The 21,023-nt window shown below is 39.0% G+C and overlaps 1 protein-coding gene across 2 annotated transcripts in view; it reads right to left on the bottom strand.

Annotated features, from left to right (window-relative positions):
• Positions 1-3,348: 3,348 nt before the first annotated feature.
• sfmbt1 (Scm like with four mbt domains 1) overlaps positions 3,349-21,023 on the bottom strand; it is a 30,845-nt gene continuing 13,170 nt past the window's right edge. The window contains exons 5-21 of one of the 2 annotated variants that reach the window (XM_072666207.1): positions 18,335-18,429; positions 17,750-18,002; positions 16,211-16,308; positions 14,794-14,895; positions 13,471-13,630; positions 11,612-11,694; positions 11,248-11,374; positions 10,087-10,200; positions 9,811-9,853; positions 9,661-9,725; positions 8,115-8,254; positions 7,903-8,012; positions 7,173-7,348; positions 5,392-5,570; positions 4,996-5,220; positions 4,587-4,715; positions 3,349-3,533 (exon numbers count right to left, since the gene is read on the bottom strand). In XM_072666207.1, coding sequence (XP_072522308.1) covers positions 3,393-3,533; positions 4,587-4,715; positions 4,996-5,220; positions 5,392-5,570; positions 7,173-7,348; positions 7,903-8,012; positions 8,115-8,254; positions 9,661-9,725; positions 9,811-9,853; positions 10,087-10,200; positions 11,248-11,374; positions 11,612-11,694; positions 13,471-13,630; positions 14,794-14,895; positions 16,211-16,308; positions 17,750-18,002; positions 18,335-18,429 — 2,240 coding nt within the window. In that variant the 3' untranslated portion in view covers positions 3,349-3,392. Of the gene's footprint in view, positions 3,534-4,586; positions 4,716-4,995; positions 5,221-5,391; positions 5,571-7,172; positions 7,349-7,902; positions 8,013-8,114; positions 8,255-9,660; positions 9,729-9,810; positions 9,854-10,086; positions 10,201-11,247; positions 11,375-11,611; positions 11,695-13,470; positions 13,631-14,793; positions 14,896-16,210; positions 16,309-17,749; positions 18,003-18,334; positions 18,430-21,023 lie in introns of both variants that reach the window. The other variant, XM_072666206.1, reaches the window with a different exon arrangement.

The raw sequence follows: 21,023 nt of genomic DNA, 5'->3' as shown, positions 1-21,023 counted from the left end.
CTACTTTGCTGTTCATTTAGAAATACCATTACTTAGCCAGAGATACCCCTAAGCTCACACACTGCCCAGCTGCCAGAAAATCATTGCTGATACACACACACACACACACACACACACACACACACACACACACACATACAAAAGGCACACAGTACTCGGCCAAGGTCGCATCCAGTACACACACACACCAAAAGAACACATTTCTTTAGATTATTATTAATTTTTTTAAATATATATTAGACAGGGTATTTCAAGCTCAACCCTACCACCCCGTCACATAGAAATGTTTTGTAACTGTTTATTCAAAAAAAAAAATTGTTTCACTATAAATGCAAAGAAAATGACATTTTAAATTGAGTGGCATGTGTGCGAGGTCGGACACTTGTCCACATAAAGAACTGTGGCAATTTTAGGAAGGAATTTACCACCCAGTAACATTTTACTATGACTACAGCCCTCACATCTGAATAAGAAGGTGGGAAAATGAAAAGGATGATAATATATATGATAAAAATGCAAAGTGGAAATGGCACCCGTTTCACAGAATGACTCAGACTGCAGAATTAGTGTATCTTTGCTGTCACACATTGTTAAAATAGTAACTTTTTTACAGACTCTCCATTTCACCACAAATGCTTTCAGAAAGAAAGATGGAAATGGAAGCAACATTAAATCACATTTCCCAATTGAAAGCACTCTCAATATAGTTCATATCAAAGTATAATTTTTTTAAGTTTGGACATTTTTTTATATTATGTGTTCCTATTTTTTATGTTAGACAGGGTCTCAAGCTCAACCCTACCACCCCATCACATAAAATAGTTTTATTTTTAATACATTTTTTTTACACTATAAATGAAATTTCAAATTGAGTGGCATGCGGGCTAGGTCGGGAGGTTGTCCATATGAAGAACTGCAGACATTTTAGGATAACATTTACCACCCAGTCACACTTCACTATGACTACAGCCCTCAGATCTGAATAAAAATGATATTAGTAATAAGGAGTTTTGCCTGAGGTGGAAAAATAGGAGATATAATTATATATATTAGTATAGAATTTTGTATATATATATATATATATATATATATATATATATATATATTGATGTTGTGGATATATATATATATAAGTTAAAAAATTTAAATAGTAACTTTACTATTTTATACCATTTCAGCACAAATGCTTTCAGAAAGAAAGATGGAAATGGATGCTAAATTAAATAAATTTTCCCACTTGCACTCTCAATACAGTTCATATGAAAGGCCAATTTATGATATGACTTTAATAAATATAATATAAACATTACTTATATCGGTCAGGTTCAAACTCAACCCTACCACCCAGTCACACAAATGTTTTTATTAAAATGTTTACACTATAAATGCAAAGAAAATTATATTTAACTGAGTGGTATGTGTGCTAGGTCGTGAACCTGTCCACATGATGAACTGTAGCAATTTTAGGATGAAATTTACCACCTAGTCACATTTAAAAATGAAATGTTAAAATAGTAACTTTACTATTTTACAGCGCTCTCCACTTCTTTTCCACTTGAAAGCACTCTCAATACACTTCATATGAAACTTGTTTGGGGGATGGTCATATCTTGCTGTTGTAGATTTATATGTATATAAAAACATAAAAAATTAAATGTTTCGGTTTTTAAAAAAATTTCAAACATTTTGAAAATTGCAAAGTGGAAATGGCAGCCGTTTCACAGAATGACTCAGGCTGCAGAATTAGTATCTTTGCTGACACGCATAAACATGCATGGTTAAAATAGTAACTTTACAGTAGAAGACCAGGTGGAAGACATGCAAAAATGGAGACGGGAGGTTTTTGCGTGACAGTGGCGATATGCAGATGCTCCTTAACAGAATACAAAAATCAGCTCAAACACTCTGAATTTAACTGTGATTTTATTTACACTCCTGAAAGAGACAAGGCATTAGATCTGGTTTAGTTTATTTTCTTTTAAATAACATTTCACAAACATATACATTTAAAGGTAAAATTAATTAACATTAATTCAAACGTTCTTTGACCAAAATATTGGCAAATATGGGAGCGAACAAAAATCTAACTGAACATGGCAAGAAGACAGAATATGCTTACAGAAACTACGCTCACCATTTCAGCACAAATGTGTTATTATTTTTTTTTTAGAAAGAAAGATGGAAATGGATGCTAAATTAAAACACGGGGTCTTCTTTTCCTCTTGAAAGCACTCTTCATATGAAAGGCCCATTTATGATGAATTACAGACTTACATACTTAGATTTTTGGGGAATTTGGGCAGTCCCTGGAATCTGGACCATCGGTACTTCCATGACTACAATAACCTGGAACCTTCATGTGCTTGAATCCTAACCACAACAACAATCACGGTTACATTATTATCCACTATATTACATATTAGACTTATTTTATTTTTTTCTCAGCAACATGTCTCTGTTTGAACACGTGACCGTCAAACAGAAGGAACAGTGCTATTGGCATCTATACAAAATCCCACAGCAATACCAAACACCAGGCAAAAGATGCCTGAAAAATAATGTTCTTGTTTACTTACAGTGTAATCCTCAAACTCTGTAGAAAACCAAACAGAAATCGGGACATTTAGCCCCGCTAAAAGGAATATCTGCTATTTACATATGTACAGACAATCTCTACTATGTACACTTTTGCATACCGCTTACAGTACATGGGCAATTGGTCTTTGTGCTTAAGATTCTTGCATTGTCATCCGCTCTACACTCTTAACTGTAAAGGTGCTAAAAGGATTCAAAGAGCAATGCCACAGGAAAAAAAAACGAGGATTGACGGTTTAAAGAAGTCGATGAAAGTGTTCTTCACTCACAGCTTCTTTACAATAAGGGTTCTATATGGAACCAATAAGGGTTCTTCTATGGCATCACTCAACGAATCCTTTGTAGCACCTTTATTTTTAAGAGTGTACAATTATTAAAGGTTTCAAGAAACGAGGAGCTTGGCTGAGTCTTATGGAAACAGATGGGACTACTGTCTATGGCTGAGTTTAACATGGAACCAGAAGATCTGCTGAGGGAGAACTTCCAGGAAACTGATCTATACTGTGCGAAAAGGTTCGGTCTGATCACAGACAAAGCATTGCGAGAAACACCTCAAGTTCTCCTGTTAAAGACACACACACACACACACACACACACACACAAATAATTCCCCTTCAGTAGCATATCTCCATCACACAAACTAGCGAATCTCAAAGGAAAAAAGAAAAGCTTTGATGCCTTGCATTCAGCATCAGGACAGCCTGGTGAAGAAAACAATGGAAAATAAAATCTCACCCCCTCCCACCCCTAAAACATCCTCCCCCTCTCTTCTCCTGCCTACAGGTCTAATGTCACCCTCAGCTAGCAAACTGCTGGTAAAACGCTAGTTTGACCCTCTCGATATGGTGGCACAGTTTAATGGCGGGACCTAGTTTCAGGTCCATACACTCCTGCACCGTGGGTAGATTCAGCAGGAGCAGGGCCTGGCCATCAATTTCCTGAAGAGGGAAAAAAAAGAAAAAACAAAGAAAGGGAAGATAAAAGGTGAAACAAGGCCAGGATTTATAGAGAGCTTTCATGTGTGTGTATATTAACAAGAAACAATCATTAAAAAAATAAAATAAAAAAAATAAAAAAAAATTAAAATGATGAAAAAATTCTTCTAAAATAAAATGAAAATGGCAAAATATCCTTTAAAATTAAAATAACAAAAATTTTAATTAAAATTATTTTAAATTAAAATGACTAAATAATTTTTTTTGCACATACAAACAATAATCCCTGATTTAATAAGTCAAAGTAAACCTGATGAAAAATTGTTTCTTTTAAATTACAATAAAATCTTCATTATTGCACATTTTCAACACAACAGAATTTATTTTTTTTTAAGTTAAGGGATTTAACAGTTAAATGTGACAGACCATTTTTGTTTTTTAATAATAATAGTAATAATAATAATAATAGTAAAGTTATTATTAAAGTTGTATATAAAGTTGTATTACCTTTTTATCTTTTAACTCACTTTATAACTTTATCTTTTATCTTTTTAGCTATTTACTACTCAAGTATCCATTGATCTACTAAATCACACATATTGTTTATGTAAAAGATGAATAAGACACTGAAATATGTATGGTGGACAATATATGGCTCATTAATCTGTATTGCACCAAAATCCTTGCAATACGGTCATAGAAGTGCCCAACATGCAAAACCAGAGGTGTTGTTTACACATACAGTGCTGCAGTGAAGATAACCTCTATTTGGGAACACTTTATCTGGGTACATTTTTTGTAAGTGGAAACTCTTAGTAGCGAATGCTACTAATATATAATCTATGAAATATACAGATATTACACCCTGCTATTTACATACAGGAACTTGACCTATAAAAACTGTTCAAATATACTAATGGTGACAAGGTGAGTGGGGTGAAAAAGTCAGTGTGCAGTCAGTGCAGCGTGACTGAGCTGTTTGAATTAAAAAGGAAGTCATTACTACCTAACCACAAACACAAGCGCATGTGTGTGTGAGGTGTCAAGAATAATCACCTGGTCCATGAAGATGCGTGCCAGTGGAGCACAGTCAGTGGTCCTGATGAAACGCACCACATCCGTAACGCTCCACTCTAATGGACTGCTGTCTAAGCACAGCTTCTGAGGAGCCTCGCTAAATGGACTCTGCATGACACAAATAAACACCTTATCAGACCCAGTTTCCAACTCACTCCAAGCAGTTATTCACACTCTATCAAAAATGATACCATGTTATTACCACACTAATATATATTCGCTAAACCTGCACTCATCACTCTCTAATGTTTAGGGCTTAAGGTCAAGATGAACAGCAGTATCAGAACAGGCTGAAGATTAGGTCCTCACACAGGGCACCAACTGTGCATCATAAGCCAATGTACACTGTGCCTTGTAGATACAGTGCCTGCATGTGTGGTGCGATTACCTTGGGTGAGGGAGGTCTGTTCTCATCATCCGAGTACGAAGGAGATCGAGCTTTGCGGCGTCGGCGGGTGGGCCGAGGAGTCTCGGGGGGAGAAGGTGAGGGTGTCGGAGGCTGCGACTTTTTTTCAGAGTATTCAGAGTCATCCATCAACTCATCCTGCAGCTCAGAGCCTGTGTCCTCACTCAATGAATCATCTTCATCCAGGTCTTCCTCATCACCACTTCCCTGAAGAAATAACAACAATACATGAATACCAATGATATTCTGATCCAATCCAGTAAAGCTGGAAAATGACAGACACACACACACACACACACACACACACCCTCCCCAGGGCACAATAGCCCAAAAGGCTAGAGCACGCCGTTGTCACCAACACAGCACTCAAGGACTTACTTGAGGAGACCCTGCAGGTGTGTTGTCCACTGAGGCAGAGGAGCGTCTCTTTTTGTGGACAAAGAGCTGCTTCCTCCTCTTCCTCCTCCTGCCTCTTTTCTTCACACCCCCCTCCAGGTTGGAGTGGCCTCCCGGGGGACGACCCACGCGGCGACTCTTTTTCTTCCCATAGTAATAGGCTACAGGGAAATGCATGAAGTCAGCGCACAGACATACATAGACCTGGTACACAGCTGGAAAGGCACCCAATGAAATCCCCATTATATAATTAAATATACTTGTGATAAAAGTGTGTACATTTGATCTGAACTTAAATAATATTGGGAGATGGAGAGAATTAACCAATAAAACTGAAGAAATGTCTTTTAGAAAATAATTTGAAAAATGTAACTGCCATTGAAGTCGCATTCTACATGTAATACGATAAAGCTACCACATGTCTGCTATGGCGGTGTGTGGTCTTGATCTGGATATAAAGTTATTAGGGGACGGGGGAAATCTGATCACACTGAGGGAATGCAAAATGCAGAACTCAGAAGTGTGGAAGTGCAGTGCCGGACAGTCTGTGGTGTGCACATAACAGAGACAGAAAGGATGAGCGAGAAACTCAAACAGCACCCTCTGCATTAAACGGCAGGATGGATGGAGGCACTTTGGCTCTGGCCGGCACCGGCTACAACTGTTTTTCGTACCGGTCAACAAGAGGACCCTTGAGCAAGCGATGTCAAAGCTTCCACCAAATTCAGAAAGGGTGAAGCGAATTCTCCAAACTCCAAACTATTGTAACTTTTATTGCCAAGGATTCACATCTGTGTTGTATGTTGCACACTTTAAAGCGGAGATACAGCAGCGCCCCGTCTCTAATATATTTTCCTGACACAGCGATGCCCACACTCTACAATCAGACCAAAACTAAAGTCATGGAATCGGTGCAGAAAACAGGTACGATAGCTGTAACATGGGATATGCGAACTTCCATTGCCGCATAATCTTCGTCGCCACAATTGCACATTTTGTCACCCAGGAGTAGCAGTTAGCATCTCATGTGGTCCAAAGAAGAGCAGTGAATGACAGCTAAAAGGGTTCAGATATGACTGAGCTGTTAAAAGATCACTAAGATAGAAGATCACTAAGAAAGACTTCGTTTCAGGTATCGATGACCACAGGGTTGCTGCTGCTGAACTGGGTAAATCCCTATGTGTAAAGTGCTATGGCCTCGCAGCAAACGCTGCATCATTGCTATTTGGGAGAACTACGTTTTTTTTGTACTGCAGCCACAATGCAAAACCTTCCAGTTGACTGGCCACACCGCTTCCATTGGTTTTATTAATTAAAGATACTGGAATTAAATTCATCGTGGATCATTAGAAATACTTTGCTTCAAAAGTGCCAAGTATAGTCACACAGAGTGTGCAGGAAGTCAGTAAGCGGCAGGTGTTGGCTCTAGTGTGCACACCATCATTAAAAACAAACAAGCGTTTGGACCTTAAACTTATCCTCGACTACCTCGATAAAATTAATTAAAGTTCAGTAGCCCTAGATAAACATGTTTGCCAAGTGCCATAAATTAAATGTGATCGTAATCGCTGCTAACAGTGAATAAAGGAAGCTGGAGAAGCTGATTTCAGCAAGAGATCATTCATCTAAAGCCAGCTACCTTAGGTACATGTGCACTGGTCTCACTAGCTTTCTTTCTTCATTAGCCTTAATAAGGAGTGAAGGTGCAAACTCATTCAAAGCCAATATCTCGCCAGGGAAGGCAGAACTTAAAGAGCACTCACTGTATTTAGTTTTGGTGAGGACGGAGCAGTTCTCTGAACAGCGCTCCAGGACCATGCGTGGTCCAAACAGGTTGGGACAGCACTCCAGCTTGATGCAGGTCTTCCTACAGAACTCGGCCACGCGGTCCGCGGTCCGAACAATCTCCACAGTCGCTCTGTAGCTCTTTCCTTTGTATCTACATTTTAATAACCATACACAATATAGTCAAGTACTCACGGCCTGAACTACTCCTTTATTATACACTAAATGGACAAAAGTATTGGGACACACCTCTTGATCAGGTTAAGGTGCATAAAATCAAGCATCTAGCCATGCAATCTCCCTTTACACACAATGGGTGGTTCTAAAGAGCTCTAAATGCCAGCGTGGTTCTGTAATAGGTACCTCCGCTGCAACAACAAGTAAGCTGGTGAAATTTTCCTCCCTCCTAGATCTTCCACTATCAACTGTGAGTGGTATTACTAAAAACAGTGGAAGCGTTTAGGAATGACAAGTTTACAAGAGTGCTGAGGCGCTCTGCCGACTTAAAACCTGCTGTTAGAGCTGCAAAGGGGGACCTTTCCTATATTAATGCCTATAGATTTAGAATGGGATGTCAAATATAGGTGTCCCAAAACTTTTGTCCATATAGTGTAGTTCTTACATTCCAGCAAAGATACAGCAAGCAAGATATTCACAAAAAGACTGACTAAGCAACTAAGAGATGCAAAAATCAGTCAGTATGCTCACTTGGCTTTGAGTGTCTCTCCATGGCCCTGCCACCGGCCCTCCTGGTCCAGCTGCAACTCACGGAGCACGCGGCTGGGCTTGTAGGCAGAGTTTATGAGCAGGGTCAGGACCTGTAGGTCACATGGGAGTGTTACAGAAAGGCAATGTCAAATGTCCCACATCACCAACATCTTCAAGTCTCTTTCTGAGGACAAAAATAAATAAATGCTGACCTCTTTCAGCACCAGAACGCAGTTCCCCGGACCCACACACTGCGGGAGCTCTGCAATGCGACCCTTGTTGAGGTATGGCCCAGAAAAACATCTGTGGTTGAAGTAAATCTTGGGGCAGCAGTACTTTCCATTGGCCTGGGCTGCAAGTCCAGCATAACAAAGGTTTAAAAACACAAAACTGCACTGAATTGTATGGCAGTGCACTGTATTGTTATAATATAGTATTGCTCTTGTTACATCCCTAAAACAACATTCCAGTAACACTTTACTGAAGGACAACATTCATAAATTTACACCTACTTGTTTATGTATGTTTATATAGGTGTTATGGCTTATATAGGTGCTATGTAGCCTTACAAATACTGCTCTTCAGCAAAGGGTTAGCAAAAATCTGTTCAACCTAATAAGTCAATGAAAAATGATAAACTTTAGAGAGCAGTATTAACTTCAATGATGCTTATTTTTATGTAGGATTATATTAGTGAAGATTATATTATACTGCTCTTTATACTTTTCTCCCTCAAATTTGCATCTCTATGTTGTTTGGCAGCCATTTTATTCCAGGCATTTCACCAAACAAAGCAGAGTTAGCTGAATTTGCATTCTATGAATGGCATAAAGTCACCCAACAGCAATGTGAAAGACTAGTGAAGAGCCTGCCAAGACAGAAAAGCTGTGATTGGCTGTCAATGTTATTTTACCATAGTGATTTTTGAATGCACGCAAAGTTCAAATATTAGTACTGTGTTGTTTAACTTCTTGATTATAATAATTTCTTTGCACTTTTTGAGCAGTTGTCATTTCTGCAAATACATGCTGTAAATAGCAAATATTTTCATTTGGAATTTAGGGGAAATATTGTCTATGGTTTATGAAATACAACACACATGTTAATTTCCTTCAACACACTGCCTATAAACAGTAAAACCAGAGAAACTGATCATGTAGGGTGGTCTCTTATTTTTTCCGGCGCTGTAGTATAGACCTGAGGTAGTTAATTAAATTTCAGTAAGGTTCAGATAAATTTCCTCAAGCCAACGTGTCAATCATATGTCTAAATTATGATTATGATTCAGTGCTATATCCTGTATATACTGGCTGGGTAGTGTCATGTTGATGATATATACAATGCATGTGATTGGTCTGTGAGTCTTCTGGGTTGCGAAACGTACGTACTGGGTTATGTAAAGGCTACAAAAGTAATGCCCCAAGTCTGAATGGAACAGGGCCTGGGGCTCTGGTGTAGACTTTTAGAATAGAGAGACGATTAGTAGAGACTTTATATAGTCACTGATATTGTTAAATTAAGCTAGCATTAGCATGTTGGCAAGTTTTCTGCAATTTCTAAGTTCTGATTCGGAGTGTTGAAATACATAGACTGAAGAAGGGCTTATTATTGTATTGTGTATCAGTAAGTTTGAATGTGTGTGTGCCTTAAATCAAGTGAGCAAGCAACAGCGTTTGTGTATAGTGTGCTTCTAAACGTGTGTGTTTCTGTGACAGCATGCAAGTGGGTGTATTTGGCCAGTGAAGTATAAGCACTCACTCATCTCTGTTTGGCTGTTGAGAGGCTGTTTGAGGGCATCAGGGGAGGAGTCTTTAGACAGGGCTCTGCTATGGGTGTAGGAAAGAAAGGCATTAGTGCATAATTAGCAAAAGGACAAGGTTATTTGTTCTATTGCTCTACTTTACTCACTGTCTCTCTGGTTGAACTACTGCAATTTTCTTCTGCTTTTCAACTGCAATTAGAAAACACACAGATATACACAATCAATAAAGCAGAACTGCATTGCACGGCGTGTCCTGCGACAGGAAGCTGACCAGAACAGGCATTTTACTTAGAAAGCAAATAATAGTCTATTATAGACTACTGGTGAGGAGACGGACACAGCACTATAGATCCAGCTCTAAATTGGTGGCATGTGGCTAGGGTGTGTGTGCATGTGCTAACATAGGAGTTGGAAACACTGACCTTTGGGCTTGTAGGGGTACTGGAGAGGGTAACCATTAGTTTCACACCAACTGACAGGGAAAATGTCCATGGAGTCCATATGAACTATGATCTCTGGAACAGGTTGCTTCACTCCTGGAGATAACATGGGAGAGTTAAGATTTAAACACTTTCTGCACATTGCTGAACACAATTTCACTGAGACTATCCTGTCCAGCTGGAGAGTGTCCCTTTACTGGTTAACAATACTGGCTCCATAATGTTCTTTTTTAACTCAACAGCCAAAACAAAAACAGAAAGCAAGCTCAGGCAGATTTTTGCAGACCTAGAATTAAAGTCAGCGTGGGCTAGAGGGGTACAAAGCCCCCCACTGAGCTGTGGTGATGTGGAACTGCTATGCTCTCTGGAATGACGGTTGGTGCTTCATTCAATACGTTTGAGATAAATTTGAGAGTTGGGGGATGAGGTGAGGTGAGGTGGGGTGGTGATCATTCAACGTCCTGACTTCACTAAATCACCACAGCTATAATCAAAATTTACTAGGAAGCCCTCCCTGGACAGTGAAGACAGTTCATCCAACAAAAGCTGGAAAGCTCTTTTTTAATACCCTTGATTTCAGAAGAAACAATGAATGAGCAGGTGTCCCAATACTTTTGTCCAAATAGCGTATATCTAAATCTCACTATGATTGATTTGTATGGATACTACCCTGACTCATTTTTAGTAGCACGGTATATAAATCTGCAACAGCTGGAAAATAATGCAAGTAATGCAAGTATTTCTGCTCCTGGGCTCCCCCTACAGTTAGTGGAGTGCAATTCACTTTTAATCCACTGCCATAAATCCAAATCTTGCTTTGAGCGCCGCCTCATGGACAGCTATGAATGTACATTTGTTGACCATCTGAGAGATACAGAAGCGGCATCTGAGGTGAAAGAAGACTGTGGGCCGAGGCGGTAGATTTGAATGTTAAGTATTTACATGATTTTAAACAAACTTGGGCAGCTCTATGCAGTTCTGGCGAGTGGTCTCGTGCAGCCCCACCAAAGATGGTGAAAGATGGCAATGACAGAGATCCCATTCTCCCTGTTACAGTCAGTGGAGCATCAAAAGGATTTTCTGAAGCTGCTATTTTAAGGGTAAAAGCAGTAATATGGTAATGTTGCACAAATAAAGCCACACCTTCCAAACGAATCCAGACATGCTGGCCTTTGACCTTGGTTACTGTTGCCACGTGAATGTTTTCTGGACTAAGAGGGTTAACGGCCTCCAGCATCATGGACTCCTTAAAGCACTGATCAGAAGGGTCCTAAAAAAAAGGGGGGAAAGAAAAGGCTTATTTAGGAAGTAAATACAATGCCTTCAGTCACTTATCAAGTATCTCATTTTGTTACACAGAGCAGAACAACTCTAATCATATTAGTTCATTCAAAATAAACGGCTACATGTTAGCAAATAAACGATGCATCACTGCATATCTTACAGTGAGCTACAAGCCATTTCACAGCTGAATTGTTCTGACTGTGTGAAATGAAACGACACTCACAGAGGGAAAGCAGTGCTGCGGTGCTGCTTCTGCCTCACACTGTTTCAGATAGTCAGCCCAGTCAAAGTCCTGTCCTTGGTACCCTACACACACACACAGTAGAGATACAACATCATTTTACAGGCAGTGATTACAGAGCTGTCTCACAATGAAAACTATTAACAGCATTGCCATCATTTACATCATTCACTTGTTGGTCTCTGCATATTACGCCTGTGGCTAAACCCAGAGAGCTATTCGAGTGTTCAAAGGTTGAAAAAATGATATATCTGAGAATAGGAAACACCACCCACAACATTCACACACACACAACAAATTATACATTCATAACAAAGCATGAAATGTGCATGAAGCTTTAGATTTTGCCTAGGGTGGTTTGTATATACACACTGTATGTTTGTTTTATAATGAACTCAAAGACAAACTCAGTCGCAATTAATAATTTAAAAGGCCCATATTGTGGAGAAATGACTACTATGTAAACATTGCTGAAGTTTCCAGATAATATTCCAGACCAAATAGCCCATATATTATAGCTGTCCTTGTGTGTCCCTTTTTTTATTTTTGCCCTAATGGGAATCTGGCAATTGTTCTTTACATTGTATCAAAATATCGACCAATAGACCAAAAAGACTTGGAATAAAATCTTTTACTTTGACAGCCATTAAAAGTTGCTATTTTGAACATACAAGGTTTAAATCTGACAGTGATGATACTACGAAAACCATGGCTGCTTTGAATGAACTTGTTGTCATGAGGTCACACTAGAGCTGGGCAATATGACAATATTTTACCATATTGTGATAAATGTTGTTATCGTGATAACAGTATGCTTTTCTAAGTATATTGAGGACACTATTAGTGCTTAATAAAGGTTTCAGGTTTCATTACTAAGAGTATAATTAGACTTTTAGTTTAATGAGATGAAGAGCAGCAGATGTTAAATAAAAGTCACTGTATTCAGTAGGAGAGAGGATCTGAATAGTAGTTTATAAGAATCTGTTGCTACTGATATATTTAGTCTATGATTACATGTATTGTGATAAATATTGTGTATCAAGGAAATGTTTTTAAATATTGTGATCTAGTATTTTTACCATATCGCCCAGCCCTAGGTCACAAACCCTATAGGTAAACGTATATCCACATAGCCCAGCCTACAGCCCCACCCATTCACACTGAAGTTATAAAGAGCGTTTCAACCCGGACTGCTTTTTGGATGAGCACAATACAAGGCTGACAATTGGAACAGAGATGCTTTATAGCAGAAAAGTGTATTACACACTAACTACAGGTGTATTACTCAGTAACTGCAGGGTCTATTCACTGGTAATAGAAGTTTGTAATAATACCATTGGCCTGCCGGCGATCCATAGGCTGTTTGAGAGGTTAAATAATGGGAAGCTGAACAACAGAATTAATTAGAATGAAGACCTCCAAAGCAACTCTACATTAAATTGGAATTTCTTGCTCTGGGGCTCCACCTACAGTCAGGGTGTGTATTTTGCACTTTAGGCTACCCCTAAGGAACATGCTTTTCTGGACAAGCCAAGAGATATGTGACAGAACACATGCAAAGATGCATGTGGACTCAGGAGGATGAGTAATATTACTGGATTTTACACAAACATGACTCGGGATGTCAAGTGTTACGCTGTTCTAGCATGCCTTTTTCTGCCTGCCTCTTCAAAGTAACATACTGCAGTTAGCGGCGTGCTGAGCCTGGAGTAGCAACGACAGGGATGCTGTTCTGCCTATTACAGGGCAGTGGAGCATCAACCTGGAGAGTCTGAAGCTGCTATTGTAAGGTAATCATTGTACATAGTGTTGCTTTAAAAAGCAGACTAAATCTATCATACCTGGTGGAGGGTTGAGTTTGACTCCATTCTTCAGGCTCCACTGGGCGGGGAAGATTCCAGGACTGTCCCGGTGACACAGGAACGCTCGACGACTTCCCTCTCTCTGCTCTTCCTCTCTCATATCATCCATCTGCACCAGGAAGAACTGATCCCCAAACACCTGTGATCATGAAAACACACACATACAATGTCAATTTCTATACAATGACTAGATCTGGGGGCGTACATATGTACAAGCAATAACATACATTAAATAATATATATACACACACACACACACACACACACACACACACACACACACTACATGCAAAACTTTAAGCACCCCTGGTCAAATTACATGGAATTCTTGACTTTAAAGTTATAATTGTAAAATAAAATGTAGAACTTGAAACCTACAACATATAACATACTGTATCAGCAGAGGAGGAAAACTTGCACTCTCAAATTTGCAAAAAATTTCATTTTTGTCCCAAAAATGGATCATAACAAGCACACACAAACATATAAATAAGCACCTGAGCTTTAATGTGGAAAAGAGAAAGTACAGATCTAGAATCAGTTGCCTCTGTAATTAAAACTTTGCCAGCTTTTATCTGTAAACAATAATGGCAGTGTTTTACGGTCATGCTTAGGCAAACTGCTCCGTGTATATGTGTATATGGCTTTTCTATTCTATTCACTCCTACTCTCAACCTCACTGAAAAGAACAGCTAAAAACAACTGCTCTCATACATCAGAGTAAAAGGGAAACTTCTACCAACACCATGAAAAGAAGGAACTGAATCTCTGAAGCTGAATAGATCCATTTCCTGTAAATTAGAAAGTGAGCCATGCATAATTCATAAGGCAGCTTATGTCAACCAAAAATGTAAAGACTAAGGATGCATATTATTCACAACTGGGTTACAATGACACAGCAAAGTCAAGCCATCTTAATAAAGCAATGTTTATGAGTGAATTTGCCTCAGTCTGCTGCGTAACAGCCTGGAGGCTTTTTCCAAGGGCTGTTAAGTCAGTGTATGATTTGAAGCTGGAAAGAGTGTGAGCAGCATTTCTGGCTGAAACGAGAGTGTGGTGCTGTGGTTGTCGGTTTTATCTTTATTTGTACTGACTAAAACTACTAAAACTCATGTCTTGTGTCCATTGGCGTTCTATTATATTGTAAATGCACAACATAATATACAATAAAGGCAAATCCAAAACAAACACAGCACTAAAGAAAAATAAAACTACAACAGGAACATTTGTCCCATTAATGCAGGACAGGTGGTACCCGTACTATAACACTGCAGCTGAAAGCAGCAGGTCAGAGTATGTTACCTTGGCAACAGAAGCAGGACTGATGGTGAAAGGTGCAGTTGGATCTACTGCCTCCAGCTTCATCCCCTCAGCAAAGCTGTGCGTAGCGATGGCTGGCCGATCCTAAACACATTCACACAGACCATTAGCATGGCTATTGAAAAAAAAAAAACCTAACAAGCAATCCAAGGTCAGTGAAGCTTTGCTGTTAGACTGTAGGAGTCAGGGTGAAATGGACAATTAACAGATGAATTAATAGTTTTCCAAACCATCTAAGGCTTATCCTGTATTTTGTGTATTGTTCAGCATTACATCTGCTTTAATTAAACTTAACCACTTACTTTTGCACAGGTGTGACCTTTTCTATCCTAATTCTGCAGTTTCCCCTCGAGTTCACAGTTTTTCTTCACACCCCATAATTTAAACACCTGCTAGCTTGTAAGAGTGTAATGATACACATATTTTTAGGTAAAGTGTGACTGTCAGTTTTAATATATATTATAAATTAAATAATATGTTCTTATATTTCTACCCTGTCAGCCCTCTTAACAAATTCCACTCCTTAGATCAGAACCCCTGGAAAGTCTTAATGGCTTCAGTATAAAAGTCCAATCATTTGAGCATGGATACATGAATAAGACCTCTGCACCACCAAACTCAGTTTACTCTGATAACTACATATTTTGAGCAACAGTGATTTCCACAAAAGGCAGTAAATAACTAAATATTTTTTTAATAATTATAATGCTGGACTACCGCACTAAAAACATCTGAATGTTATGGCACTTGCAGCCCTACAGAAATATTTGTTATATTTCTAAGAAATGCCAATTCATTTCCTGCCATTTTTTTTGGCAATTTGCCAATTAGGTACTGTTGTCAGCAGAAGCCCACAAGTTACATATCAAGTAATCCCTAATCAAAATAATGATTTGAATATATTGAAGAAGCAGTTTATTTACATATTACTTTAAATGATCTAATAACAGACATGTGATGTTAATTTGGCACCACTGCATTATGTGAGCATCACAGGAAAAATAACAATAAAATAATTAAACATATATAAATAAATAAATAAAACCAATTTCAATGCAATCCTTTTAATTACAAATGTGTTTTTTCTAGTTTTATTTTTCTATTGTTTTTTCCCCCCTATGATTCTAACAAGCTAGAAAAATGTACAGATGCGCGGATTCTGAATTAGCATCACATTTTTCTGTTATTAGATCATTTCAATTAATATGCAAATATATGAAATATATTAGTTATATATTTTTATACTTATTATATATTAATAATGAATTTGAATTCAATACTTTTCATTAGAGCAATGGTTTCATTGTGGAGGCCTACAAAATGTATACATTGAACTAGATAGAAAATGAATGCAGGCTGGAATGAGTAGCAGAAGTTGAACTTTCAGAAATTTCTTCACCTTGTAGAATTCCTCACTGATGCTGGAGTCCTGTGTCTGGTTGGAAATGGCCTGCCTCACTTCCTCCCATTCTTCCTCAGTACGCAATGGGAGCAGAGCTACACACACAAATCAACCAAAGTCAGCTTACATAAGCACCACCTCAGTCGACCTAAACAAACGCACAACAATGTTTAACTACTACAAGCTAGTGGACTCTGATCCATGCTCAGCTAGGCTTAATTCCCCATCCCCCATCCTATTGATCAGCTAAGCTGTGCCTGTCCGCTTAAACCAAAGCGAAAAGCTGTCAGCTGAAAAAAAAGAAAGCTCTACTAGACTTTTACAACACGGTAATAAATGAGAACTAATTTGATTCTCAATCCGTGTGCTGGAGCTCCACGCTACAGTCATCATGGCCTTGCCAGAGCGGCCTTAAATACTTTCATATAACGAATCAAATAAACACAGCTGATTTGATTCATTATATAAAATTCCATTGTAATGATTTATCCCCAGACATAGAGGCCCACGGCCATAACTGCAGGCTTGTGGACCAGGAGCTGACAGGTCTGAACAAATGTTTAATGGTTTTTACATTGGTTTTGGATGTCACTGTACATTTCAGTGTAGCTTGTTTCAAGGTGTTACATGGAGGAACCTTTTAATAAACTTCAACCATTTGGTGTAATCTTCGGTTTCTATTTTGGTTTTCTAACTAGGAATACCATTAATGACTATTTTTCTACCGTTAATTTTTTTGACTTTTTTATTTATTAGTTGTTATTTATTAGTTTCTCCAAAAAGTTAAAATGAACTTTTCTTTTATGCTATTTAAATTTCTTTTTCCCCAGAGTGGGATGCCTGTCAGCCCCCCTTACTGCAACAATGGCTGACATCGGGACCCGGCGCATTCTTCCGAGCATGCCGTCTGCCCGGCGATGCCACATTGCAGCAGTTTGAAGAGAGGCAGTGAGTGGCTTTGCATGTTTTAGAGGAGAGCTATTAAGTCCTCACCCTCCAAGTGTTACTAAACTTGACAATGGTATATCAATTCTAAACCCGTCCAGATTTAGATCGTATTTTTACAGACAGACCTCATGTCGGAAAAAAGGGTGTTTGGCTGGGCACCGTATTTAGTCTCCGATCGCCTGTATCAGAGCTCCTCCATTGGGTATTAAAAACTTTCCGAATCAAAACACCAATAATAGGACTGCATCTTCCCTGGATAGCATTTGAAGTGTACTTTGAGTGTTCTGGCAATAATGAAGTCCTCTCCACCCAAAGCAATGCCTTTATCGCTGTTAGCTTAGCAAAAATGACTTAAACAGTGTATAAGTGAATCACTTGAATCAGTAAGCTGGTTGCTATGGACTTTCAGTGGATGCACAGTTGAGTGTGGAAAGTCTGTCGGAAGTCACAGTCAACTGCCCGAGCATTATTAAACACAAATTCAACATGTCAAACTGGACCAAACATTTCTAAACAAACAACTGTGGTCCACCAACCCAGCACTGATGTTTGTTCGTGTTCGTTCATAAGTTAAAGAGCAAAGCTCACCTGATGGCGGTCTGAAGGTAAGGTCATGTTCTTTGGCCCAGCCGGGCAAGTGTAGCAAGGGGTTCAAGTAGAAGACCCAGATGATGGATTGGGCATCAGGAAGCCCCTCAGTGCCGGTGTAGCGGAGACGGAGTCGCCCTCCAACGTTATCTTCGATCAGTGCAGACCAAGCCACTGTTGCATCCTGGTTATCCACCAGCTCCACACTCAGGCCTGGACTAAGCAGGTCTACAGGGTTACAGCCACGCTGGGCCTACGTTCATGCAACCAGGAGACACAAAACACACCTAAATGTAGCAAATCAACCAAAGCATGTGTCCAAACTTGAGTTTTGCACTGGAGCTACAAGGTGTAAAGTGTAGCCAACAAGCACTGGTAGCTTATAGGTCAACAATCAGCATGTCGCATGCATGGTGCTCCACCAAACAAGTTCTGGCTGATTTAGTATATTATTTTCTTTTAGCAGAAATCTCACAGTATTGAGGTCAGCACCTCCGCCCTATCATTCTCATCTACTACTGCCAATCCACAGCAGTTACATTCACAATCATATCTCCCTCTCATTGAGACACAAGGACATCTCACCCCCTCCAGCAGACTGGCTGGTGCACTGCAGGACTCTGACAGGGACAAGGCTTTCTCCAGCAGGGTCTCCCAGTCCTGATGCTTCTCTCGCACCCCTAAACACAGAGATGAGACAATTCAGAGATGATCAAGCTAGTTATAATTATATATCAATAATAAACAAATAATTATATAGTTAGGTAATAAACTATATGGACAAAAGTTTTGGGACACCTGATCATACATTGTTTCTTCTAAGGGAATTAAAACTAAGAATTCTCTTGTTGAAACTAAGAATCTGCTCTTGTTGGAGGAACTGTCTCTAATGCCCAGGGAAGAAGGCTTTTCACTAGCTTTCGGAGAAGCATTGCTGTGAGGATTTGATTATATTCAGCAACAAGAGCATTAAGGAGGCCGGGATGTTGGATGGCCACCACCCCACACCCCTCATCCAGGCCTCAAAGCAATAATGACGCAAATTCATCTATGCTAGCTTTGCTTTCACAATGTACTGCAGGGGTTATCACTGCAAAGAAAAGTGTCCTTTCATTGCCTTAAAAGAATACTCCACGCAGATATGCGAGAAATACAGCAGTAAACAGTTAGCATGACTAATACAAGACGCTAACCATGCTCACAATCTTAAAAACAACGCTAATGTGCAGGATCTGAAAACAGGCAGGTGATAGCTACTCAAAAGAAACATTCTGTGTGTAATATTGAGCACAAAATAGAGCACATACAACCCACGACGCAGCCCGTCCCCTCCCCCACTTCCTTAATGCGGCCAACAAATCAAGTGTGAACAACCACTTACAGGATTTAGCACAATGCTGCTAGCAATAAGAGCAGTCGAACTACATGACTCATGACACAAGACACAATGCAGAGATGCACAGGCCCAACTAGGGCAGGCATCAGTTTAGTTGAGGATAGGCTCAGTACAACTTCAGTCTTTTAAGCTAAAGGCCAAATAGATGCTTAGCACTTTGGCTGTACATTTTTAAGAAAGTTTAAGACAGCAGAGTTGGCTAATATGAAGAAAACAATGAGGACACCGTACACATGCAGTTTTTGGAGGTTTGGACAGTCAAATCTAGTGAAATTTAAGGACTGTGGGAATGATCACAGCATGGATTCAAAACTTTCCATCAAACCAAACTGGTTTGAGAAACGAAAGACAAAACTGGAACTTTTGCCAGGAATAAAAATGTGTCTGAAAACTTTGAATCCTCTGGGATTGGCGAACGGGCATGAAATTCAATGTTTCCATTAATATCAAAGACAAAGTTCAAACATTTCATGAATGTGTAGAGTCGACTCACATTCATAGTTACGAGACTAGGGTCGAGCAACTTGTGTCTAACTGGTGGATTCGAGTGTCTGTCATCTGCCTCTCGTCTGTAATTGGTGGATTTGTGAGTCTGTCTATGTTTTGTGTGAAACAGACTAATTGGCACTCACAAACCCGTCTTCTGCCTCTTGCTGTGTCCTAGTTGTGGATTGATGTGTCTGTCATCTGCCTCTGTAATTACCATCTGTAACTGGTGGATTTGTGTGAAGCTAAGACTTTGGGAAATCCATTTTAGGCACCAAAACAATTTGTCCACATGAGTAAAGAGTTGTTTTCACAAGGACAATCGGAAAATCGGATTTCCCTTGTTTTTTTGGGGGGTCAGAATATCTCCTCACTCAGTGCTTTAGGTAACAGGGGTCTTATTAAAGAGGGAGTTCTGAACCTTTTGATAATAAACATGGGTCTTATCATTATATGCAAGTGCTTTCAAAGTGCTATTTTAAGAAAGTAAAACAGTAGCTAGAGACATTTCTTAGTTGTCATTCTGTGTAGCTAAAAGCTTATTATTATAATTTTCCTTAGATCTAATCACAGCCGTAATATCTGGCTAGTTTGCTAATTGCGTAATTGAGTACTTAAACGGAAAGAGAGAGTAATTAACAGATATAAAAGTACAATTCTATAGCTTGTGCGTCCCCATCATTACAAAACACAACTGCAAGGTTCAAACCTTTTAATGGTAATATGTTTTAGAATAGTATGATATATTAGGCTAGCTTGCATAAAAGAAGCTGAATTTATCACATTTTAAATTTCATTAAAAATTGAATTAGGTTTGGGATCGTTATGGTTAACACTGGGGTTGAAACACATTAAAACACTGATTCAGCTCAGAATAAACAGATCGATGTTCTTATTCCATTTCTGAGCTTTGCATGTTCAATTTCCATTGTGAGAAGCCCTGATGTTGTGGTAAACTGCATCCTAAAACAATTACGCACTATTAGAATGAAGAAAGGTTGTATAAATCTGTCCTATTAAGCCTGTTTTAATATACTTTACAGTACACTGGCATCCATATGCAACAACAGACGCTCACAGAACTGAACAGCTTAGTCATTTACCAGCTCAGACAGAGCTGATGTCTTACATGCACCATAAAACTAAAAGCAAACAAACTAGGTTCAAAAGTGACATTGATTTAATTTTTATTGTATTTTTAATGAATGTTTTGAGAATTCTATGTAAATGGCAAATGTTTGCCTCAAAGAAAAGAATACAGTAGATTGTTTAATTAAAAGCAATGTTTTCATGCTTGAGTTATAAATGAAATAGTGCATTTTTCTTTGTCTTTTTATCCTTGCAGCGCTGAGCTGTCAGCAGATAATTAGCTGAGTTGAACCAGGTGCTGTG

The sequence above is a fragment of the Salminus brasiliensis genome, chromosome 21 (genome assembly GCF_030463535.1).
Source record: "Salminus brasiliensis chromosome 21, fSalBra1.hap2, whole genome shotgun sequence".
Classification (NCBI taxonomy): Eukaryota; Metazoa; Chordata; class Actinopteri; order Characiformes; family Bryconidae; genus Salminus; species Salminus brasiliensis.
Note: the sequence above shows the minus strand (reverse complement) of the source record. Positions and strands in the feature narration are given on the sequence as shown.